Source organism: Haemorhous mexicanus, chromosome 17 (assembly GCF_027477595.1).
Source record: "Haemorhous mexicanus isolate bHaeMex1 chromosome 17, bHaeMex1.pri, whole genome shotgun sequence".
Lineage (NCBI taxonomy): Eukaryota > Metazoa > Chordata > Aves > Passeriformes > Fringillidae > Haemorhous > Haemorhous mexicanus.
Genome location: NC_082357.1, coordinates 8,680,609 through 8,701,905, shown reverse-complemented (window position 1 = coordinate 8,701,905; position 21,297 = coordinate 8,680,609). Strand labels below are relative to the sequence as shown.

General features: G+C 49.2%; 1 protein-coding gene across 1 annotated transcript in view; it reads left to right on the top strand.

Moving 5' to 3' along the window:
- Positions 1-801: 801 nt before the first annotated feature.
- The window catches only part of SYT17 (synaptotagmin 17), a 35,171-nt gene continuing 14,675 nt past the window's right edge, over positions 802-21,297 (top strand). Inside the window, exons 1-6 of the mRNA XM_059861936.1 lie at positions 802-865; positions 4,157-4,174; positions 5,489-5,637; positions 10,988-11,136; positions 11,551-12,170; positions 21,173-21,293. Of these exons, the coding sequence (XP_059717919.1) occupies positions 851-865; positions 4,157-4,174; positions 5,489-5,637; positions 10,988-11,136; positions 11,551-12,170; positions 21,173-21,293 (1,072 nt within the window). The 5' untranslated portion in view covers positions 802-850. The remainder of the gene's footprint in view (positions 866-4,156; positions 4,175-5,488; positions 5,638-10,987; positions 11,137-11,550; positions 12,171-21,172; positions 21,294-21,297) is intronic.

The window sequence follows — 21,297 nt, the reverse complement described above, 5'->3', positions numbered from 1 at the left end:
ATGCTGGTAAGCCTCCAATTTGTGTAGCACCAAGGTGGTGATCAAGAGAATGGCTGAAAAGCTCCACTTTTCCTCTGCCTTCCCTTTCAAGAGTTTGACCTCAGGAATGTTTTGCTACTTGAGTTCTCCATGTCCAGCCACCCCCGTGGTGGGATTTGCCCATTGCTGGACCACGTTTCCTCCCACTCTGCCTCTGGCTGGACCCAACACATCAGGCAGGGACAGGATGCTCGCTGTGCTCTGTGGGTTACAAGCTCACTCCTCGCTCCAGCTCCTCGGCTCAGCTGGGGAAGGTGTGACTTTGTATGTTTTGACTTTGTTCATTCAAGCTCACAAAACAACCGCATCTGTCTTGAAACTCAGGTGTGCCTTCTCATCCAGCGAACTCTTCGCGGCAAAACGCTGCTGTGAAATCGCCTTATCAGCCGCGGCCACCGGTCGCAGCTGCCCCGCCGTCCCTCGCCTCCACCGGCACCTCCCGCGCCATGTCCCGGGGGCCAGGAGGGCTTCGCATCCCTGAATTTCCGCGCGGGGCCCTCTGGAGGTCAGTGTTCGCCCGCGCTGCGGCGGACCTGTTGCGGGCCCGCGGAGGCTCCGCGGGCAGGGCCGGGCCGGGCGGGAGCCGCCCGCCCGCTCGGAGCGCCGGCCCCGCGCCCGCCGCCCGCCGCCCACCCCATCGCCCGCGGGGGCGGCGGGGCCCGCGCTGCCGGTGCCGGTGCCTGCGCGGCCGCGGAGCCGCCGCTGCCCGCGGGGCCGGCCCCGTCCCCCCGCCCGGGGCGGTGCCGCGCTGCGGCGCGGGTGGGGCCGCGGGCGGGAGGCGCCGTGCGCGCCCGCGGAGCCCCGCGGAGCCATGGCGTACATCCAGGTGCGTGCGGAGCGGGGCGGCGGCGCGGCGGAGATCCCCGGGGGTGGAGGGGTCTCTGGGGCGGCTGCGGGACGGGTGCGGGACGCGGCGGGGCCCCCCCGTGCTCCGCGCCCGGTGCGGGTGCGCAACTTCGGGTTAACTTCTGGGGAGGAGTTCCCGGAGGCGACAGCAGCCCCCGGCGAGGGGCCAGGCGGGGCCGGGGCAGGAGCGGGGCCGGCAGCTGTTGATAGCGAGACACCGGGGCAGGAGAGGATCCCCGCGGGGCTGGCGAGCAGCCCTCGGGCCTCTCTTTGCTGGGGGAGCGGGATGGCCCCGGGGACGAGGAAGCCCGTCCCGATGCCGCACAAGGACTTCTTGGAGGGAGGAGGATGCTGGACCCCGCGGGCAGACTGAGATGCGATGGGCCGCCCCAGCCTGGGCACGGTCCGGCGGGGCGGGGGGCAGCGGCGCCCTGGGCTGCGGGGAGCCCCGGGTTGCGCCGTGATGGATGGGCTCTCCCAGCGTTGTGGGGCTGAATTTTTGTCGGGCTGGCTCAGACCCTGAGCGACCTTCGAGCCGCCCGCTTCCCAGCTATTGCCCCGAGCGCATCGCCCGGTTCGCGATGGACCCGAGCCGGGAGGGGCATCTCCAGCCGGGCCGACGCTGGTACGGACCCCGCTGCCGACGCCACCCGTGCCCTCGTCCCGCGGGGCCGTGTCCCTTCCGCCCGCCCCGCCGTTCCACCGCGCTCCCCTCCCGCTCGGGGCCGAGCCGCCGCCCGGCAGGTGGGAGAGGGGATGCTGAGGGAGCTGTCCCGGGAGTCGGGCTGGAGCAGCCGCGGGTGGAGCCCGCCCGAGATGTCCTGCGAGGCTTGGGGCTCCCGGCGCCCCCCGGCTCGGCGGGGTCTCGAGTGGGGCCGGGCAGGCCTTCAGCAGCACGGCCGTCGGGGCCCCTGGGTATAAGGGGGGGTGCGGAGCAGGGCATCAGCAGCACCCCGTTATCCCCACACCGGCGTCTCAGTCATGGTGGGATGGTGAGGGATGTGTGGCTGAGGGCACTGCGCTGTCCCCAGGCTGCGGTGTCCACTGCCGATGGAGCTTGTGAGCCTTTCCTGGGGTGTAAGTGCGGGGGCAAAACGCGGGGTCTGTGACCGGCGAGGACCCCACCCTGCTGCAGCATCCCTGTGGGTACTGCCACGGTGGTTTCTTGTCACTGCTCTGAGGACCTGGCTGGGACTGGTGGCTCTGCTAACCTGGAGCAGGTAACCCCCACCCAGGGGCCCTGCAGCAGGTGGTGGGGATGGAGCCCTGCCCCCAGCCTCGCCCTTGGTGAGGGTTCGCTCGTGGCTGGAGACTCCCATCTGGCTTGTTCTCTGCTCGGCCAGTTGGGATGACGTGGCAGAGCATGATGGTGCCTCCCTGACCCCGGAGACTGAGCTGTTCTCCAGGGGTTGCTGAGCACATGGCAGCTGCTGTGTTCCCGGGGATCCCCCACCCCCAGCCCGCTGCTGCAGCCTTCCCCAAGCCCCTGTCCTTCCCCAAGCCCCTGTCCTTCCCCAGACCCCTGTCCTTCCCCAAATCCCTGTCCTTCCCCAGCCCTGCCCCTTGTGCCTGGTGCCAGCGAGGTGGGTGAACAGGTGGTCGTGTTTGCTTTCCTTTCATGGGCCCCAGCATTTCAGCTGCTGTTGACTTGTTTACCTCTCCAGCACTGTCACACTCAGTCCTCATCCCTGCCCTCCCGTTTGGGGTGGCCACAGGCCCGCCCTGTCCCAGTCCTGTGGGATGGCTGTGTGCCCTCGGGGCTGGTGGCGCACAGGGCTGGCTTCACACCGCTGTGACCCGTGCTGGCCAGGAGGACTCTGGGCTCTGAGCCTGCCGTGTCCCTGTGGAAAAGCCATTTGGAGAATCCCTCTCTTTGTGTGACACGTGCTCGGCGTTCGATCGCGTGGCACCGATCCAGGCGCTTTGTTTTAGAGCCATTTAAATATCCTCCTTGCAGCCCTGCTGAACCACTGGAGCTTTGGCTGCAACTTTGCATTAATAAGGAATGATAAAGCCCTTTTAACCATTTAGCATTTTCTTAAACAGTTGGCCCATGGATATCTGTAATCACTGTCTTGTCTCATTGCACCACAGCTCTTCTAGTCTTTTAACTGCTCCTAACAAGTGCTGGCTTTTTTGACAAGCACTGGCTTCCAAGAAGTGTAAAAGGAAGGCTTGCAACAAAACGTGGTCCATGGCAAGAGTTCTTGGAACTAAAGGCAACTTCTCCATCCCAGCTTCTTCAGAAAAGGCTGCTCATGTCATGTCATGAGCATGAAGCTAGGAACCAATTTCTACCTTTGGAAGAGTAGAATAGATTTTTTTGTGTTTTTTTTTTTTTTTTTAATTTTTTTGGTATTGCTTTGTTCTGTGGTTTTGTATTAGTTTGGTAGGTTTTTTTAGGGATTCCCCATATACAAAGACAGCCAGGGCAAATAGGAAACTTTTAGACATTATTAAGGTAATGCAATAGATAAGACATTTCAGCAGGTATCAGAAATGCTAGTGAGTCTCCAAAGGAAGATATATGTATATAAAGTTCCAAGAGTGGCTTAGTGAATAAAAAACTGGTTTGTGATGCCTTCTTCCTTTGGTGTAGATTTTCCCTATGGCTTGGGGGAGGTGGCTGCAGTGCAGATTTTTGAATGGGAGTGTGGGACTCAAGCCTTTAACTTCTGTTGTTTGTGTTCTTCAAGTCACATCTGAGGATGAGGCTGAAGGTGCCCAGAGATGTGCATGCAATGGAGAGTATTCAGTCTGTACCCCTTCCTAGAAATGTTGCTTTAGTGAGTTGGCATTGGAACTCTATTGATATGGTCTGAATGTGGAGAAAAGGCTTTTTTTCTGCTGAAAAATTTGGATATGGTTTGCTGTCAGCAGCAAGTAGTTGATGCAATTAAGAGTCAGGTTACTAAAGGAAACAAAATAAGTGGCTGCATGTGATACCCATTAGCAAGAAGCAATGACCAGGATTTTCATGCTTCAGAAGGGGTTTGGGAGTTTTGATTGAGGGAAGTGAGGAGCAGAAGGAGCTTTGTAGGGAAGGATTGGAAATGGCAGAAGCTGATGCCCAGTCAGACCTCTCCTTCCTCTAACATCTACAAGATACTTGTAGATGTTACCAGAAATTACGTCTTACCAGAAATTCAAACTCATCCCAGGCTGGGGTATGTCATGGCAGAAAAATGTAAAGTTGTTTGAGCATTGCTAACTTGTTTTTATCTTTTTCATTTTGTTCCCCTTTTCTCATCCTGGATGTCTAAAAGGACAGTTGGAACCAATAAATGAGGTGAGTTAATCTGATGATTCACTCCCCGCTCTGTCTCCTTGCTCCATCCTGAGGGGATTGTCTCGTGTTTTCTGACTCTTTACTGATGTCCTAGATATAAGTAATGCACTGCATTTTGGGCTGGTAATTTTTTGGTTTGCAGTGCCCAGATTTTGTTTATGGAAAAAAATGTGTGTTTTACTGTAGCAAAAAGCCATGTTCCTATGAAGTCTTCTCTGCAGATCAGGTTCCTCTGAGGAAACCCCTCCACGTGGTCCACACTTATGAATACTGCAAATGTCTGGAGTATTTTGGGGAGATAACTATGGAGAATCTCTCATACACTTTATTTCTGCAGTTTCTCAGGAGCATCTCAAGGTCACCTACAGTTGTAAAGCACTCTGACCTGGGTGCAGGTGCTGTGCCCTTGCAGCCCTTGTGTGTCTCCCACAGTGCCCACAGAGCCCTTGTGCTGCTTATGAGCCCTCTCATGAACAGCAGGAACTGGGGCTGGTGTGGGTGGGAAACGAGCTGAAATTTGGCTCTCTGCTCCTCTCCAAGCAGAGCTTTGAAGTGGGGGGAAGGCTGTGGGGATGGCAGGGAAATGGGGCCACAGGGTGCTGCTGCTCCCCTGGGGAGCTGACACAGCCCTGGTACAAGTGGTGCTGCCAGTGCCACCACAGAAACCTAAGAAATGAGAGACTCTTGTGGGTCAACTGTTCTTCTAAAAAATGCCATTGAAAGTTCTTCATTAAATTAATCATGGTAGCAGAGCAGAAGCATGAGGAGAGTGTGCTCTGGCTATTCCATTTTAGTGGTGAATTTGTTGGGCTGTAATGCTCCATGTGTATGGATTGTGCAAATATTACTGGGACATCTACAGGGATGAAGTGTGTTCACATTGCTGTGTTAATTAAATAGATCCTTGCTGGATTAAATTGAAGCTTTCACTTACTTACCTTCTGGTTTTAATTCCTTCTGTTGTATGTTTGCTGATCTATTAGGTTGTTGATGTGTGTGGAGGAATATGCATGCTTCCACTCCAGCATATTGCTGTGCCATAGTGCTTTGTAAATCACCCTCTTGCCAACCTACACAATAATACATTGCTACTAGAGGGGAAAATACCTGCAGAGAATGCTTATTTCCCTGCCTTGTTATGGCATCAGTGGGGTTGGGCTGGTAACTGCATAGCACTTGTCTGTTGGTATAGATGAAATAAATACAGTTCTTAATGTTCTGTTGCAGAAACACAAACACAAATACAGCTGAGTGTTTTTTCTCAATAGCTATTGATGGGCTGTAATCTTGTGCTTTGGTTTGCCATGGCTGCAGGGTCTGCTCGCTCGCCTCTCGGATCTCTTGCTGTGCCGCTGGACTTGCAGGAATTGCTGTCAGAAGTGTTTTGACTGCAGCTGTTGCCAAACAAATGAAGATGAAGTTGAGATCCTGGGACCTTTTCCTGCTCAGACTCCAGCCTGGCTGTAAGTTTAGATGCATGATTTCCTAGCTTTAACCAGGGAGCAGGACTGCTCAGCTGTGATGAGGGTATTGATATGAATTGCAATGGGATGTTCAGAGGATGCCACTTAGAGAGCAGGAACCTCCTGAGAGTGGGAATGCAGGCTACTCCTGGCATGGTGTAAAAGGGCAGCTCTGTTAACTCAGATAGCAAGGTTAGTCTTTGTAAAAACTGTTTCTGGTGGGTAGAACAGAAGCTGTTTTGTAAGCTGGCATAACAAGGATAACTGGTTTAGCTGTGCCCCCTTCTCTAAAGATGCCTTTCATCTTCAGTCCTATTTCCTCTTCAAATGGACCAACCCTTTGGAGCACTTCAACTTGGCTGAAATGCTGATGAGGTTGTTTAGAAATACTTTCTTATCCTAGCATGGAGGTGGTTATCATATAGGCAGATGAAAGGCATGGCTCCTATGTGCTCTGAAGGGGAAATTCATTTAAAGTTCCATTCAGCAGGACTTGATCTCCTGAGTCACCATAGTACTCATCAGAATTTCTTCTCAAATCATTAAAGAACCACAGCACCAGGTCTTATCTGGAGCTTTGATTAGTGTGTTTGCAAATCCACTACAAAGGAAGTCAGCAAAGTCTTCCCTCTTTTACTCCCTCTCAGTCAGGAATCTGCAGCACAGAGGTGACCCTGTGGAGGCAGCAGTGGAGCCAGGAAGGGAGCAGAGCTCTCTGGTGTTTTAGTGGCTGCCTTGCCAGCTGGGCTGGGCTTGGTGGAGCAGACCATTTGATGGACACTGCTTCAGCATGTCCAGAGCTTGTGGCACAGGAGAGGCCTGCTCAGTGCATCGTGTGATGCTCAGGCTTTGGTACCTGGGCACTGAGGCACTCAGGTAGTTTTATCTACTCCTGTGAGTCTGTGCTGTTATTCTGTGTCAGCTCTGGAAGGGTCATGTCTTGGTGCTGCATGAAATAAATTTTCTCGTGTTTAAATCACAGTCTTGTCCACGAACTCTTTTGAATTCAGGTAGAACAGGATGGTAATTAATACTGAAGCAATAAAAATAGAGCTGTTCAGGATGTGTTAGAGAGGTTTTTAGATGTGGAGCAGCATATTTAAGAGTCTGATATATGCTCAGAAACTGATTCACCTGCAATTAATGGGGAATAGAAACAAAATCAATGCTAAATAGGAAAGCATCACGCACAGGAGAGCACAGTGATGAGGCTGCAGTATTGGACGTGGAAAGATTGGTGCAGGAGCAATTACATCTTGGGAACAAGTAGCTGGGCTTTTGGTGAGAGGGTGATTCAGAGCTTATCTGGTGTGCTGAGCAGTGGAAGGGACATCCTGTGTGTTTTGGGGTGTGGAGTGATTGTTCCAGGGTGTAGTTTTTGACTCTTGGATTCTTCTGTCTGGCTAAAGGGCTGTGAGTGCTGAAGCCCTGTTCTTACCATCTCAAATCTCAGCTCTGTGGTGGCTTTGCAGATGAGTTGGACTTTGCCATGGGCAGAGAACATGGAGACCTTTGGACTGGTAAAATGCTCTCTGCAGCCTGTATTGTTTCTCCCTGGTCCTGCTCCATCTGAAAGCTCCTATAATAACTTCATGGAATGGCCATGAGCAGAGGACAACACTCTTTGGTGAAAAACAGCCCAGTTCTTCAACCCTGTTGCCCTTTGTGCTCCGCTCACAGCCCAGGGAAGGGTCCCTGTGACCCCAGCCCAGGCCATTTTTCCATCTTTCCATCCAGCTCTGGGTGGTTTGGTGCAGGTAGGGTCTCCCTGTTCTGCTCCGTGCTGAGAAGGTGAGTTCCCAGAGGTGAAGCCTGGCAGGGGCAGCAGGCACCAAAGAGGAGGACACAGGACAGAAGTGGCTTTGCTGTGCCAGGAGACCTGGGTGCTGCCATGGCCCAGGGTCACTGCAGTCACTGCTCCTGTGACACCTCTGCTCACCTGTGATCTCTGAGGGTGCCTGGGACACACAGTGATCTGTCAGCTGGAGATGGGGCTTTGCTTGCTTGAAAATGCTCTGGTGCCTGGCAATGTGAAAATGCTCTGTGCTTCCAGGGTGGTTTTGCTGGAAAATGGTGAGGGAGCACAAAAACTATTTAAGTGAGAAGGACAAAGGGAGATAGGAGGTAGGTTCTCTACTTTTCCCCAAGGAGATGTGATTGAGAGGAGAGGGGGAGAAAATGAGCCTGTAGAGGAACAAGGGTCTAGAAGATGAAGAGGAAAAGAAAGTAAAAGGCAGGAGCCAGATTTGGTATATTATGTTTGCTGACAAATAGGAGACCCAAGCTTTTTTGTGTGCATGTTTAAGGTGGAAATGATCCCATGTTGACTCAGAATTCAGAAACCAAAGCAGAATTCTGTTTTTGCTGTATTGATCTTATATTTTTATATCTCTAGATGTGGTTTTGGGTGTAGGGAATGATCTCTGGAGTTAGATGAGGTAGTTACTCAGAGTAAGAATTTGGACTTGTTCTTAGAATAAGATTTTTAATGATTTTAAGTGCTCAGAGATCTGTGTATACCAGCTCAACCCCTCATTCTTTTTTTTTTAATTTCCTCTCTTATTTTTTGAGAGGGAGAGTTTGTATATAGTGGAAACCCCTACAATGAAAAACAGGTTTGACGTCACCTTATTTTTCATTTGGATGCATGCTTTGAATTTGGGAACAAATCAATTTATTGTATTCCTTGCTTGCAGCCTGAAACTGTTTTAAAAATAGATCTACGTTTTCAGCTGAGGTCTTTCCATCTTGCCTATTCTTCATGGGCCTGAGACACTGGTGTGATGTAGAATGCACTTGGTGCCTTCCTCACCTTCCTACCCTCTCCCCAGGGGAAAACTGTTTTTATGGTCCTCCTTGGTGAATAGGCAAACATAAAAATGCCTGTGGTTAATGACCCATCCTTTCTATTTTGGCCCTAGGTTTTCCCTTTGGCAGTTCTGAGAAATCTCATTGTCCTGGAAATTCAGGAGTGGACAATAAGGCTGCAAGTTTAACTCTTCCTCTTGGGAGAATATGGATTTTTCTCACTTTCTGAATTTTTTTGGCAGTGGCAGCCAAAAAATAGGGAAAGAAAACCCAAAACAAATAGGGAAAGAAAACCCCAAACCTTCCTGTGATGAGTCCAGTTGCAGTGACCTGAGTGCATGGTAACTTTTGTTATTTCATGAGGAGCACTTCCATCCTGGTCCCTGCAGAAATGGCCTGGGAATGAGGGTGGATGTTTGAGCTGCTTGTTATGGAATATTCTACACAAACCCCAAAGATAAACAGTGTGCACTGTGAAACTGAATTGAAATCAGGACACAACTCCTCTTTCCAAAGGTTCAGATTAAACAGAAACAGAGCTGCTTTAACCAGAGCCAAAGTTTATTTGAGGAAAAATTATTGTGGCTCAGTAGCAATTTCCTTACTAAAGGTCATCTGTATGTTATTAACTCACTATTACGTTTACCCATTGTAGAACATCCTTAATGCCTCTCTTCCTGATTCCCTTTTCACCCTGCCTTGCTCTGTGCATTTGCTGCTCAAACACAAGCATATCCAAATGCCACCTGTGATTGTGTGGACCTGCATTTAGGCATGAAAAAGCTATTTGTGTTCCAGGTACTGATTATATATCAGACTGTATGGTTTGGACTGCCTTTAATGGGCTGCAGAGCTGTGCAAATATTGTACACCCCTTTTAGCAGAGGGTTTGGTTTTGATTGTTAACAGAGATTTTTTTTTAGTGTGGATGAGTTGTGTGACTTGGTGAAATTTGCATGGATCCTGCTGTGAACTTTGTGGTTTGGATAAGAATTTACAGTTGGTTTTGGGGATTGGTTTGTTTTCTTAATGCTTGTTGGGCTTTTATGCAAGTTTACTGCTTTTAGTAGAATATATCAATTGCTTTGCTCCAGTCATTGGTTACTAATGAAAATGATTCAATATATTTCATTTATATCCAGCTGAGTTGTGCACATAGGAAGGGTGGATTGGAAGCAAAATTCACACAGAATTCCCCTTTGCTTTGTTCATTTTGTGCTGATGCTTTCCTTGTGATCTGCTGCTATTTTCTGTCTGGTGGCCTGGCTGTTTTGCAGGATGCACCACACGTCATGGACCCATTGTGTGATTCCATTTCCATCAGCAGCACTCCCCTCTGAGCACACAGCTGCAGACTTTACCTCCTGCAGTTGTTACAGTCTGCTCCTGCCCTGCTTTCAGTCAAAGTTGGGAGATCCTCACTTCTTTCAGGAGTCACTGCTGCTGGGACATGTTGGGATTTTTAACCAGAATGTTGTTTTAGATGAAAACAACTTGTCTGTACATGTAACTCCCCTTTCAGTTTGTTTAAATGTATATATGTGGACTTCTCTATGATGCCAGCCTTCTCTGGAGTCTTCTCCAAGATGCTACAAAACTTGCTTTGTCATTTAGATCCTGCCAACTTCCCTGCTCCCACCAAGATCCCTGGGCAGTCAATTATTGTCTGCTGAGAACCACATCTGGTTTATAGAAGTGGATAAAAAGCAGCTAAATATTTTAAAAGGCATGCCAATAAATATCAAATAATGAATTGTGTCTGTAAGATCAAGTTTTGAAACGTTGCTGGCAGACCTGCAATGCTTTATCAGGAGGTGTGTGGTAGGTTTGGGATATCTGAGCATGGTGATTTTCTGTGCTGGTTCTTTCCTAGTGAAGTCTATGCTTCCAAAGTGTAGCTGTGAGTTACAGCAGGAAGCTGCTGTTTGAGGTTTGTGGGGTTTTGGTTTGAATTTTTCCCTTAGAGAGAAGTATAATATTGTGTGGGGATAGAACGTAAGAAAATGATGAGAGTGCAGAAGGTAATCTCACCCCTGAGGAGTTGCAGCTGAACCAACTACCAAAGAGTAGGAACAGGCCTGCCCTTAACAGGCCACAACTGTGTCCAATGAGGATGAGTGCTATAAAAGAGTGGGTCAGCTGGGTGAGGGGAGAGCTGCAGTTTGTTGGCTGTGCTGTGAGGAAGGAGTCAGTGCTGTGAGGAGCTGCCCACGAGAAATCACCAAGAAACTATGGAACTTTTGTAATAAGATGACAACATAATATTTCTGATCGACATCTGAGTTGTATGTGCCTTAGTGGCCTGTGTCATAATGAAATACTGATAAAACTGTTTGAAAGACAGGCAGAAAGGTCAAGAATGTGTTTTTTACATAGGTCTGAAGTCAGTTCTCAGCCTTTTGCTTGCCAGACTGATCAGGAGATACCCCAGAGCATCGAGGGACGAGCACCCAGGGCTAGCCCAGAATGCCAGAACACCTTGTTATCCTGTATATTCTCCCTGTACTGGCTTGAATCATCCAAAGGTCTCTCATTATAACAGGATAAGCAGCCAAAATGAGGACAAAGATGGAGACTCTGATAATGCAATCAGCGAGCTGCCTCCCACTCTCCAGGATGTTTCCCCTGACAGAAGGCGCTCGTCCTCAGATACGTCTCGGTCCACTTACAGCCTCACGCGGCGCATCTCAAGTAAGGGCCACCTTCCACCACCAATGCAGTTCTTGTGGGGCAGAAAACCAGACTGCACTGCTTGCTCTCTCGTCTCTTGGACAGGGAACCAAGTCAAGTTGAGGGCCCATTGGTTAAAATCTCTTTCTGTTTTGCAGGAGTGCAGGGGAAGGGGCCAGCCCTGTTTTGCTCGCTGAAGCACGAGCGTGGGAATTGCACGTGCAGATGGGCAGGGAGGGAGGAGTGCAGGCCAGCTTGTGCTTCAGCCTGGCTGGGGGTGCTGTTAATTGTGGGCAGGGCAAGGGAGAAAACCCCACTGTGGAGCCTGGGCTGGCACTGCCCAGACACAGAATAGGAGCACCCAAGGCTGCTGAGCACCTGTAATTGCTTTAGTGCACTTTCTGACAGTCACATTTGTGTGTTTCTCTCGTTCAGGTCTGGAGTCGAGGAGGCCAAGCTCTCCACTAATTGACATCAAACCCATCGAGTTTGGAATAATTGGAGCTAAGAAAGAAATAGTTCAGCCAACTATCCTGCGAAAAACCTACACCCCAGATGACTATTTTAGAAAGTTTGAACCAAGGCTGTACTCTCTTGACTCAAACAGTGATGACATGGACTCCTTGACAGATGAGGAGATCTTGTCCAAGTACCAGCTGGGCATGCTGCATTTTAGCACACAGTATGATCTGCTGCATAATTACCTAATAGTGAGAGTCATTGAGGCTAAAGATCTGCCTCCTCCAATTTCTTATGATGGTTCAAGGCAAGACATGGCTCACTCCAACCCCTATGTGAAGATCTGCCTCCTTCCTGACCAGAAGAACTCCAAGCAGACCGGAGTGAAGCGCAAAACGCAGAACCCGGTGTTTGAGGAGAGGTACACATTTGAAATCCCCTTTTTAGAAGCCCAGAGAAGAACTCTGCTTTTAACTGTAGTGGATTTTGACAAATTCTCACGCCATTGTGTTATTGGCAAAGTGTCAATGCCCTTGAGCGATGTCGACCTTGTGAAAGGTGGACACTGGTGGAAAGCCCTTGTGCCTAGTTCTCAGGTAACAGAATTTATCAGATTATTGCCACAGTTCTTCTTGCTGTTTGGGGGCTTTTTGTGTGTGTGTGTGGTTCCTTTGCCTGTTGGCAAGTGATGCTGCTTCTAATTAGTAATTGTCATCCTGTTAACACAGCATCTGCTGGGTTGGGATTATGTGGGCCTGTGACTGGTTTTATAACTAACAGTGTGAGGTAGAGGAGCTGTCTTTTTTAGTCATGAGCAAAGATCCTATGTCAGCTTAAAAGAGACCAACTCAAGACTGCTCTGGACATCTGCACCTTTGGGCAGGCGTGTCTTGTCACTGCAGTGACCTGCATCCCTTCTCAGGAATGCTGTGACACTGTCCCACCAGGTCATTCCTGTGCTCTGAGGACATGAGGGGAGCTGCTGGTGCCACTTAAGTAATGATTTGCTTCAATAAAACATGTAGAAGATGAAATCTACCCAGACCCTGTGGCATAATGCATAAGCAACAATCTGCAAAGGAGGGGTAGATTTGTTTTCATCAGATCCCTGGAGGAACTAAATCTGCCATAAACATTTGTCTGATGCAAGTGGGGTGTTGCATGCATTTTGGGCATTTCAGCCATTCAGTGGGGTGGGAAGAGATCAGAGGGTCTGTGTGCTTTCACCTGTGTTCTCAGGACGGGGCTGTTCAGTGGAAAGATCTGAGCTTTGCAGCCAGGAATGGTGGTTACCTACCAAATTTGCCACTAGTGGTATCACCCACATAGCTAGAGGCAGGGAACCCTGTGAAAAACCAAGAGAAGAACATAGTGTGAACAGCATCTCAAGTGCTTTACTAAGGACAGGAGTGTCACACAAGATTGGTGTAACAAGCTTGCCTCTCCCAGTTCCTTCCCAGCTCACAAATTGCAATTTCCAAGGAGTCCTTGCTGAATTAAACCCTGTTGGATGGTTCACTTTTTCTTTGATTTTTAGGTTCTCATGGAAGAATGCCATAGCCAGAGACACTGGATGAAATGAGCAGTAAATCATTGGCCTCACTGCTGTTTTACATTGTGGGTTCAAGAGTCTGATTTGGAGTGGAATTTTCTGATCAGACACTTGTGGAAAGGGAATACCCCAGCAGTGTTTGGAAGTGAAGCTAGCTGGGGCTGGCTCAGCCCCCTCTGTGTGTGCAGAGGGGCTGGGAGCACTTTCCTCTCTTGCTCAGCCCTGCTGCACTCTACAAAGGGGAGGAGGATCAGGGCCCAGGTAACTGGGGGGATTTCCTGAAACAGGAGTGTGGTGGGATTAGCTTCAACAATGCTCAGGCAAGAAAGGAAAGTTTCAGAAGTTGTGGCACAAGTCAAAGTCATGAATGTGTGCTTATGTAGGACATGTCCTTGCATCCCATTACCCTCCTGTGATTCCCACCATGCAGTTTTGCTTCTCCCCCTGCTCCCTACTTTTGCATGACAAATACTTCTCTGTATTTTGCATCTCTTTATGAGTAACATGGACTCATTCCACAGCTAATACAGACCTTGATTAGAAAAGATCATCTCTGCCTTCATGTGCCAAGCTCAGAGCCAGCTCTTCCTCCCCCCCTCTCCAAAGTTTCATTGAAAGCTGCTGCTGTTTTCAGCAGTGCTGTCTGCTTCACCAGCATTCAAGATAAATTATTTATGCAGAAGTTGGCATTTCTGATATTTATAAAAGGAAGGAGAAAGACAAAACTCCATTTGAATGCACAGGCTTAAAAGCCTTTTGCATTTATCCCCTTGCTGTCATATGGAAGAACTTAGGCAAAAATTCCTCCACACTTTGATCAGTAAAGTGGCCTTCATACCTTTTTGCTGATTTTACCTCAGCTGGCAGACTGCAACTGTAAAGGGATCAACAGTGTTTGTACAGGACATCCAGGGATGATGTTTGGCATCATCTTCCCATATTTTCTCAATGATAAAATTTTTAAAGTTCCTTGAGTAAGGCATGTTTCATCCTAGTGGTGATTAAATTAATTGATCAAGGGGTTAAGATAAATCCTGGAAGCAGTAAAACAATAAAGCTTATTGCTTTGAAAAAATACATTTTAATGTCTTTCAGGAACAGTGATGTTTGTGCTAGAAATTTCTGAGGGTTTTTTTAATACTACTTGGAACCTTCTGCCTGTGGAATGATAGATTTGACATGTTGACAATTTTTTTTTATACTTCTCACTTTTTTGCTTGATTAGCTGAGGGACAGACAGCCCTTATCAGTTTCTTGTTGGATTGAACCTGAGCCTGCTGAAGTGTGCTTTGTGTTGAGAGATGCTGATAGACAGGGACAGAAATAAATATCTACGTGCAGTCGCATTTTATTTGGCAGAAGGCATCCTTGGATCCTGGAGAGCACCACAAACCACCGTGGTGCAGTTCTATCTTCTGCTGGGAAAACTGGCCAGTCTGGGGCTGTGACACGGAGCAGCAGCTGGCAGCACCCCCACAGCCACAGGAGAACAGGCTGAACAGGTGCTTGGAAAAGGAGTAACAGGAGGGAGAGAAACACAGACAGTCATAGACAAGATCTGTGAAGATGAAAGACACAAAATATGTGAATTTTGGTGTTTTTTTTTTAAATAGAATTTATAGGCAGAAACATGACGAGCTGGAGAGAGATGGAGGAAAGTGAATCCAGATGGTAGGAGCTGTGGAGAAGTTTTCTCTTCATACTGGTGGGAGTGGGAGGGTGGCAGGCACTGTGAAAGAGCAGAGAAAGTGGCCAAATGACACCAGCTAAGATGAACATCTGCTTTGCACTCGCTGTCTCCACCTGGAAGCCATTGACACAGAGTGTGCTGATAAAGTCGTGCCAGGTCTTTGTCCCACCATCACACTGAGCTCCCTCATCCCAGAGCTGGAACCTGCCTTCCTACAGGGCTGTGCCAGCACCTGTGAGCTGCAAAAGCTGGGGAAAGCCAGGAATCTTTTGGTGCATGCAGTGTCAGCAGGGACAGTGAGCTTCTCCCAGGTGGGTATGGTCCAGCTTCTACAGCCAACAACTCTTGGCTCCTCTGGGAGCTGGACCAAGGTCAGCTCCTCAGGCCTGTGGATGGGATGTACAGCTCCTCACTGTTGGAGGAATATCTCCATCACCAGCTCATGGAGCTGCTGTGAGTGACAAGCAGAGCATTTCCTTGCTGTGAGGAGGTGCTGAGCAGCACTGTCCTGCTCCCTGGCAGCAGTGGGTGCCCAGAGAACCTGAGAACAGCTGAGCAGTAGGCTGTGCCCTCAGCCTGAGGAGCCAGAGCTACAAACTGCTGGGTGCCAAGCCTCGGGCAGGAGGTTGTGCCTGCACAGAAACACTTTCTGAGCTGGGGTCCACGTTCGGTGTTCAGGGGGATTGTGGCATTCACATTTTCTAAAAAATCCCTTCACCCAGGATTTTTCTTCTGGGAAGCTGAGAAGCCTGAGAGAAAAGGAAAACAATTCTTATCTCATTTGCTTCTCCTGTGTTGTGCTCATGTGGAATGTGTTTGGAGATTGTTTACCCACAGGTAAACCCCATTGCATTCTGCTGTGAGCTGTTTTCACTCTTTGGCCAATCAAGGCCAAGCTGTGTTGGGACTCTGGAAAGAGTCACGAGTTTTCTTTGTCTTTTTAGCATTCTGTAAGTATCCTTCCTGCATTCCTTAGTATAGTATAGTTTAGTATCCTTTAATATAATATAGTATCATAAAATAATAAATTAGCCTTCTGAGAACATGGGGTCAGATTCATCATTCCTCCCTTTCTCTGGGGGCAACCCAAATACAATAGGGGATTGAGCCCAAAGTGGAGGCACAGGGAGCTGCTGCCTGCTGCATCATCAGAGCCAGCAGCTGAGCAGAAGGACTTCTTGTGGAAAATGTCAGTGCAGGTATTGCCAAATCCTTATCCTTGGTAGTTCTGGGAGGCTTTCTCTTGCAGGGTAATTATTGCTTTTCTAAAATGCAGTAGCTGCTCATGGAAAGGCTCTTGAGTCCAGTCCCTATAGGAACACTCTGCACTCCTTAAATATCCCCTGAAATGTGTGTGGCTTTGCTTAATTGCCATGAATGAAGTTGGCAGGCCTTGCTGAGCTGGGCTCACATTCGCATATTTCGCCGCTGAAACGAATTCTGAAGCACATGTTCAGGACCCCAAGTTTTATTGACATATGATTCATTTCTCTTTTGGCAGATTTGAGTGGGCAGGAATAAATGTTTTAGACCAGCAGTAATGAGAGCCTGGAGATCATTCTGTAAAAGGAAAAAAAAAGCCTAGTTATGGTGGGAAAATAGCATGAAGAAGTTCCATCTTCCCTCGAATTAAGCCATTTTTATAGTAGAGGGAGTGTGTATTGGACTTGCTTTTTTAACTTCATACTATGAGTGCACTGGAATGACCTGTCAGTTCTGATGTTCAAGATGGTACAAGGGGGTTGCATGGGGCCATGTTTGCTCATCAGCTGGATGGGAAAATCACCCTGGAAGTTTTCCTGTGGCTAGTGGATGAGATGCCCTGGGCAAAGCCTAGCAGAGGGCAGGGCACCCCCACCCTGCAGGTCACTGGAGTTAGGTCACTGTGATGGATGCTTGTCCGTACTGATAACAACATTTTTAGCTTTTAACCTGTGGTTTGTTTTCATATTTTGGCTTGTGTTGTTCTATCTTCTTTTATTTCACTCTGTATGTTTGTTTTTCCTTAGTTCCATTTCAGTGGAAATGGAACTTTTTTCTCCTTTCCTTTTTGAGTCTGTAAAGCTCTAGCATTGAAAAATTTTTCTTCTTGACTGTTCTCTCTTTATCCTTATCTGTATTCCTGGTCACCTCATCCTTTCCCCTCAGTGCTGTTCACTCCTTGCCCTTCCTGCAGAGAGCTGGGATGCTGGGGGTGTATTTGTGGAGGAGGAACGGAGAGGAGAGGCTGGTGGGGTCCAGGAGCAGGACCTCTCCATAGGATATCTTCATCCCAAAGCTTTTTGCACAATAGAGGCTTTCTCATGGCAAAGATAAATTGGCTTTAGAAGGGATTTTGTGACTCTCTTCATCCTACATCCAGTTGGTGCCAGTTATGTAGGAAACACTGCTCCTCTTCCTTGGTAAGTATATTTTGTTTTCTCAAGTTCTGGTCCTTAATAACTCAACCTTCCCCAAACAATGGCTGTGTCACAGGATGCTGTAGAAAACCTGTTAGAGCAAACTGTTCTGAGCCATCAGTTTTCTCATGTGCCTGGAGGTACCAACACAGATAACCCTGAGGAGGAAAATCAATCTGAAACTTCATTAGGAGCGATGCATGGATGTCAGTGCTGATGTGACGTGCTCTGGCTCCTGTTGGGAAGGGTTTCAGCTGCAGAATTTTGCTGGTCTTGTAGCAATGCACAAGGAACAGTCTGGGAGGCTGTGAGGAACATCTTGTTTGTTACCTGGTCCAAACAAGATGTGCATTAATTAAAAGCTCATCTTCCTTTGGGGGAGCCTCTTTGTGTTTCAGAGATGACAGAAAAGAAGAGAAAAAATTCTGGTTTGAAACTTCTGGGTTCAGCCCAGGCAGCAACTGGAGAAGGTTCTGGATCACAGGCGAGCCCGAGGCTGCAAATCCAACCTGGCAGTGTAATATAGCCAGGAGTGAAATGTTAATCAGAGCTTCAGGAGAGTCTCAGACATCCCAGACTTGGTGTCACTCGGGCATTTCATCAAACAGGAAATTGCTTTTCCAGGGTCATCTGGGATCTCGGCACGGATCCGCTCGTCATCAGCATAATAATGGCAGCTGAAATGATGCCTTAGCAGAGAGGGGCACCTCTGCACGCTGCCTGCTGGGAGCAAAACACCGAAGGCAAAACCAACAGCTCGGTAGTTTCCTGGTGGGCAGACCTGGGAAACACAAAATCCAGGCACTTCCTTGCCCTGTGTGAGCGGTGTGCCGATGGCAGCTCTGGGGCGTGGATCCATCCCCCCCTCCCAGCTCAGCCCCGGCAGGAGCCGGAGCTCTGGGGCTGCCCCAGGGCACAGAACAAGGGTGGGGATGTTCTGTGTCCCCTCGGCTGTCCCTGAGCACGGGCTGGGCTCTGGCAGCACGGACGGTTCCCGAGCCGGGTGACAAGGCTGTCACAGCACCCAGGGAGCCGTGGCATTGTCGGGAAAGGCCCGGGGAGCTGGAGCCTCCTGCCTGTACCTCCTGCTCCTTGGAGCACCCGGGAATTCTCTGCTCACAGGGCTGGGCACGGTGGGGACAGTGCCAGCCTTGGTGACAGCAGCCACTGATTCCTTCTCCTGTGGCTGGCATCCCCCAGGCACTGGGGCAGTGTTTGGAGCACATTTCCCAGATCCTGGTGGCTGGGCTGGAAGTGATGCATTTATAACAGCAGAGGCATTGGCTGCTGGCACTGAGAGCCTGGCAAAGGCTGAGTCACCTGTCTGGGGAGGGGAGCCCTCTGGGATCTGGGCTTCCTCTTGGAGACCCCCTTCTGCTGCTGCTCCTTCCTCCCTGCTGGCTCTGAGCACACCCATCCTGCCCTGGCCTTGGAGCAGGGGCTCTGTTCCTCCCCTCAAAACAATGAACACAAATGTGGGCACTCTTGGAGAGCATCAGAAGGTGCTGTTGAGATTTGTAAGGTCAGGCTTGATCTGAGACTGATTGAAGCTGCTCCTAGTCTGCCTCCTGTCTTTGGTGGATCAGAGAATATAACATTTTATATCTCTCCTTATTCAAATTTAAGCCTAGATAGCCAAAAGTGTTTTTCTTGAAGTGCTGAAATCCTTGTTAGGTTAGGTCCTACAGAAAACTAGGTCCTACCTTTACCTGTGGCAGGCTGGGTGGGTTGGGCAGCAGTGTGATGGTTGCACTGAGGGGCTCCTTCCATCATCTCTGCAGGGGTGATGAGACATGGTTCTCCTGCCAGTGCCCAAATGGGTGTTACAGATCCAGCCTGGCACTGTCAGTGTACATCATCAGGCTTTTTTTGTTGGAAATGGATCAGAAATGCAAATGAATTGGAAGCACACAGATCTGCCTTCCCTTGCTGAGCTCCATGGCTCTTCTCTGGCCCAGGGAAACACCTGCAGCTCTTGGATAAGGTCAACAGGTTCCATCAATGGACAGCTCCACAAGTAATTATCCTAAATCTTAATGCTGATTCTCAGCACTCTAAGCCTGAAGTGACTGGAAAGGTCTTCCATCACTGCCCCATGCCAGCCTGCCACCTGGCTGTGCCAGGAGTTTGGAATTTGCAGCTGCAGCTGTTTGTCTCTCCCCAGCAGGTAATAAAATCACTGAGCAGTTTCCTAATTTGCACTTCCAAATGCACCTGAATTTCTAGGAATTTAAGCCTGAATGGAACCTGACCAGCAGTGAAAGCAAGTAGGACTGGGTCAGTTAAAAATGTTGTTTATGTGTTATAAAAATGAGCTGGGGTGGAGGGCTGCCTCGTGTGGCTCCTGTTGAGGGTGCTGGTGTGGGCACTGTGATGCTTCCATCCTGTCCTGGTAATAGGATTAAAAATCACTGACTGTTCTTGATGATAAACATGTCTGCAGGCTGTTCCAGCCACAGACCTGAGAGGAGCATTTTGGGGCAAAATCAAATGAGAGTGATAGTTTAAATCAATTAGAGGGTGTTTAAACCACCTGGGAAGTGAGACTCTTGGATTCTTGTGTTGTGCCACCACAGGGCACCAGGGTGTACGTGGGCACGTGAGTGCTGTGTGTGTATTGGGTCAGGTGTGTGTTGGGGAGAGGCTTTTTGATGGAAAGAACTTAAAATATCATATATTGACCAGCACTGAGATGTGGGACCTGGCCCAGGTTGATGGAGGAGAGGTTCCTTCTGGGTGAGGTGGAAATTCTGTAGCAACAAAAGAAAATGCATGTGGTAAATGTGGGTGTGGGTGCTGTGGAGCCACAATGTGACCCACAGTGTGACCCACAAGCTGCTGTGACAAAAGGAGTTTGAGTTAAGAAATCAGATGCTTTTCCTGGCTGGGTTTCCCAGCCTCAGTTTCCCTGAGCCACTGATGTCTTTGCCAGGGATTGTGCCTCATGTGCTGGCCCACCCAATGAACCTGGTTCTTTGGGTCAGTTCAGGCTGTGGCTGTTCTGAGAACCTTTTACTTTACTCCCTACTCATAGTCTCTGCTTTCTGTAATCTAATATTTGGGGCATCAGTAAAGACATTTAAGCCTTTTGTTATGATTGCAATACGACTGCAGCTCCTTTTCCTCTTGGAATGGGCTCTGACACCTGACCTAGGCTGGTTTTGGACTGTTTGACTGTTTGGGATGAAGCATTAGCTCTGCTCTTCTGCATGGACCTGGCACTGGGCAGTTGGATCAATTCCTGCCTGGTGTGTTCCCATCTCCAGAGTGTTTCAGTGTGGGCATTCTGCATCTGACAGTAGGAGCCTCTCAGAGCCAGCTCATGGCAAGGGGCTGAGGTTATTTTAAACCCTCACGTTGGAGGAGCAGTGATGTGGGCTCTCCAGCTCTTTAATCACAGTTTTAAGCATCATTAGGTAAAGGGAGAAGGAATGATGGCAGAACAGCTGTGTGGCTGTGGCCATGGGGCAGCCAGGGGAGCAGCCAGGCTGTGCCACGGTCTCTGTGCCAAGGGACTCTGAGCTGTGACCCAGGGGTGCTTTAACCACTGCATGTCTGAACTTCCCAAGTGGCTGCTGTGGCCCCTGGGGGCTGGGGAGGAAAGAGAATGTCTTCTCCAGTGGGTCTGTGTTCTGCACCTTGGTAAGATCAGAACTGCCTGGAGCCATTAAAGATGGAGCAGGTAGAAGCTACTGACCTTGTGCCCCTGCCTCCTCTTTGCCTGGCTGCTGGGAAGCTGGTGAAGGATTGGTGATTAGAGGAAGATCTTCTTTGGGGATAGTTCCTTTCTTGTTTCCACTTAGCACAAGGTACCAACAGATGGTTCTTGGTTGCAGTTCAGAGCGTGACTAAAATTCATTTTTCAGGCACTTAGACAAATGGGATTTATTTAATTTCTCTCCCTTCTCTTCCCCTCTGAGCTCTGTTCTAAATCCTCACGTTCTCTTTTCCCTGCAGAATGAAGTGGAGCTGGGAGAGCTGCTATTGTCACTAAACTACCTACCAAGTGCAGGAAGGCTGAACGTGGACATCATTAGAGCAAAGCAGCTTCTTCAGACAGACATGAGCCAAGGTTCAGGTAA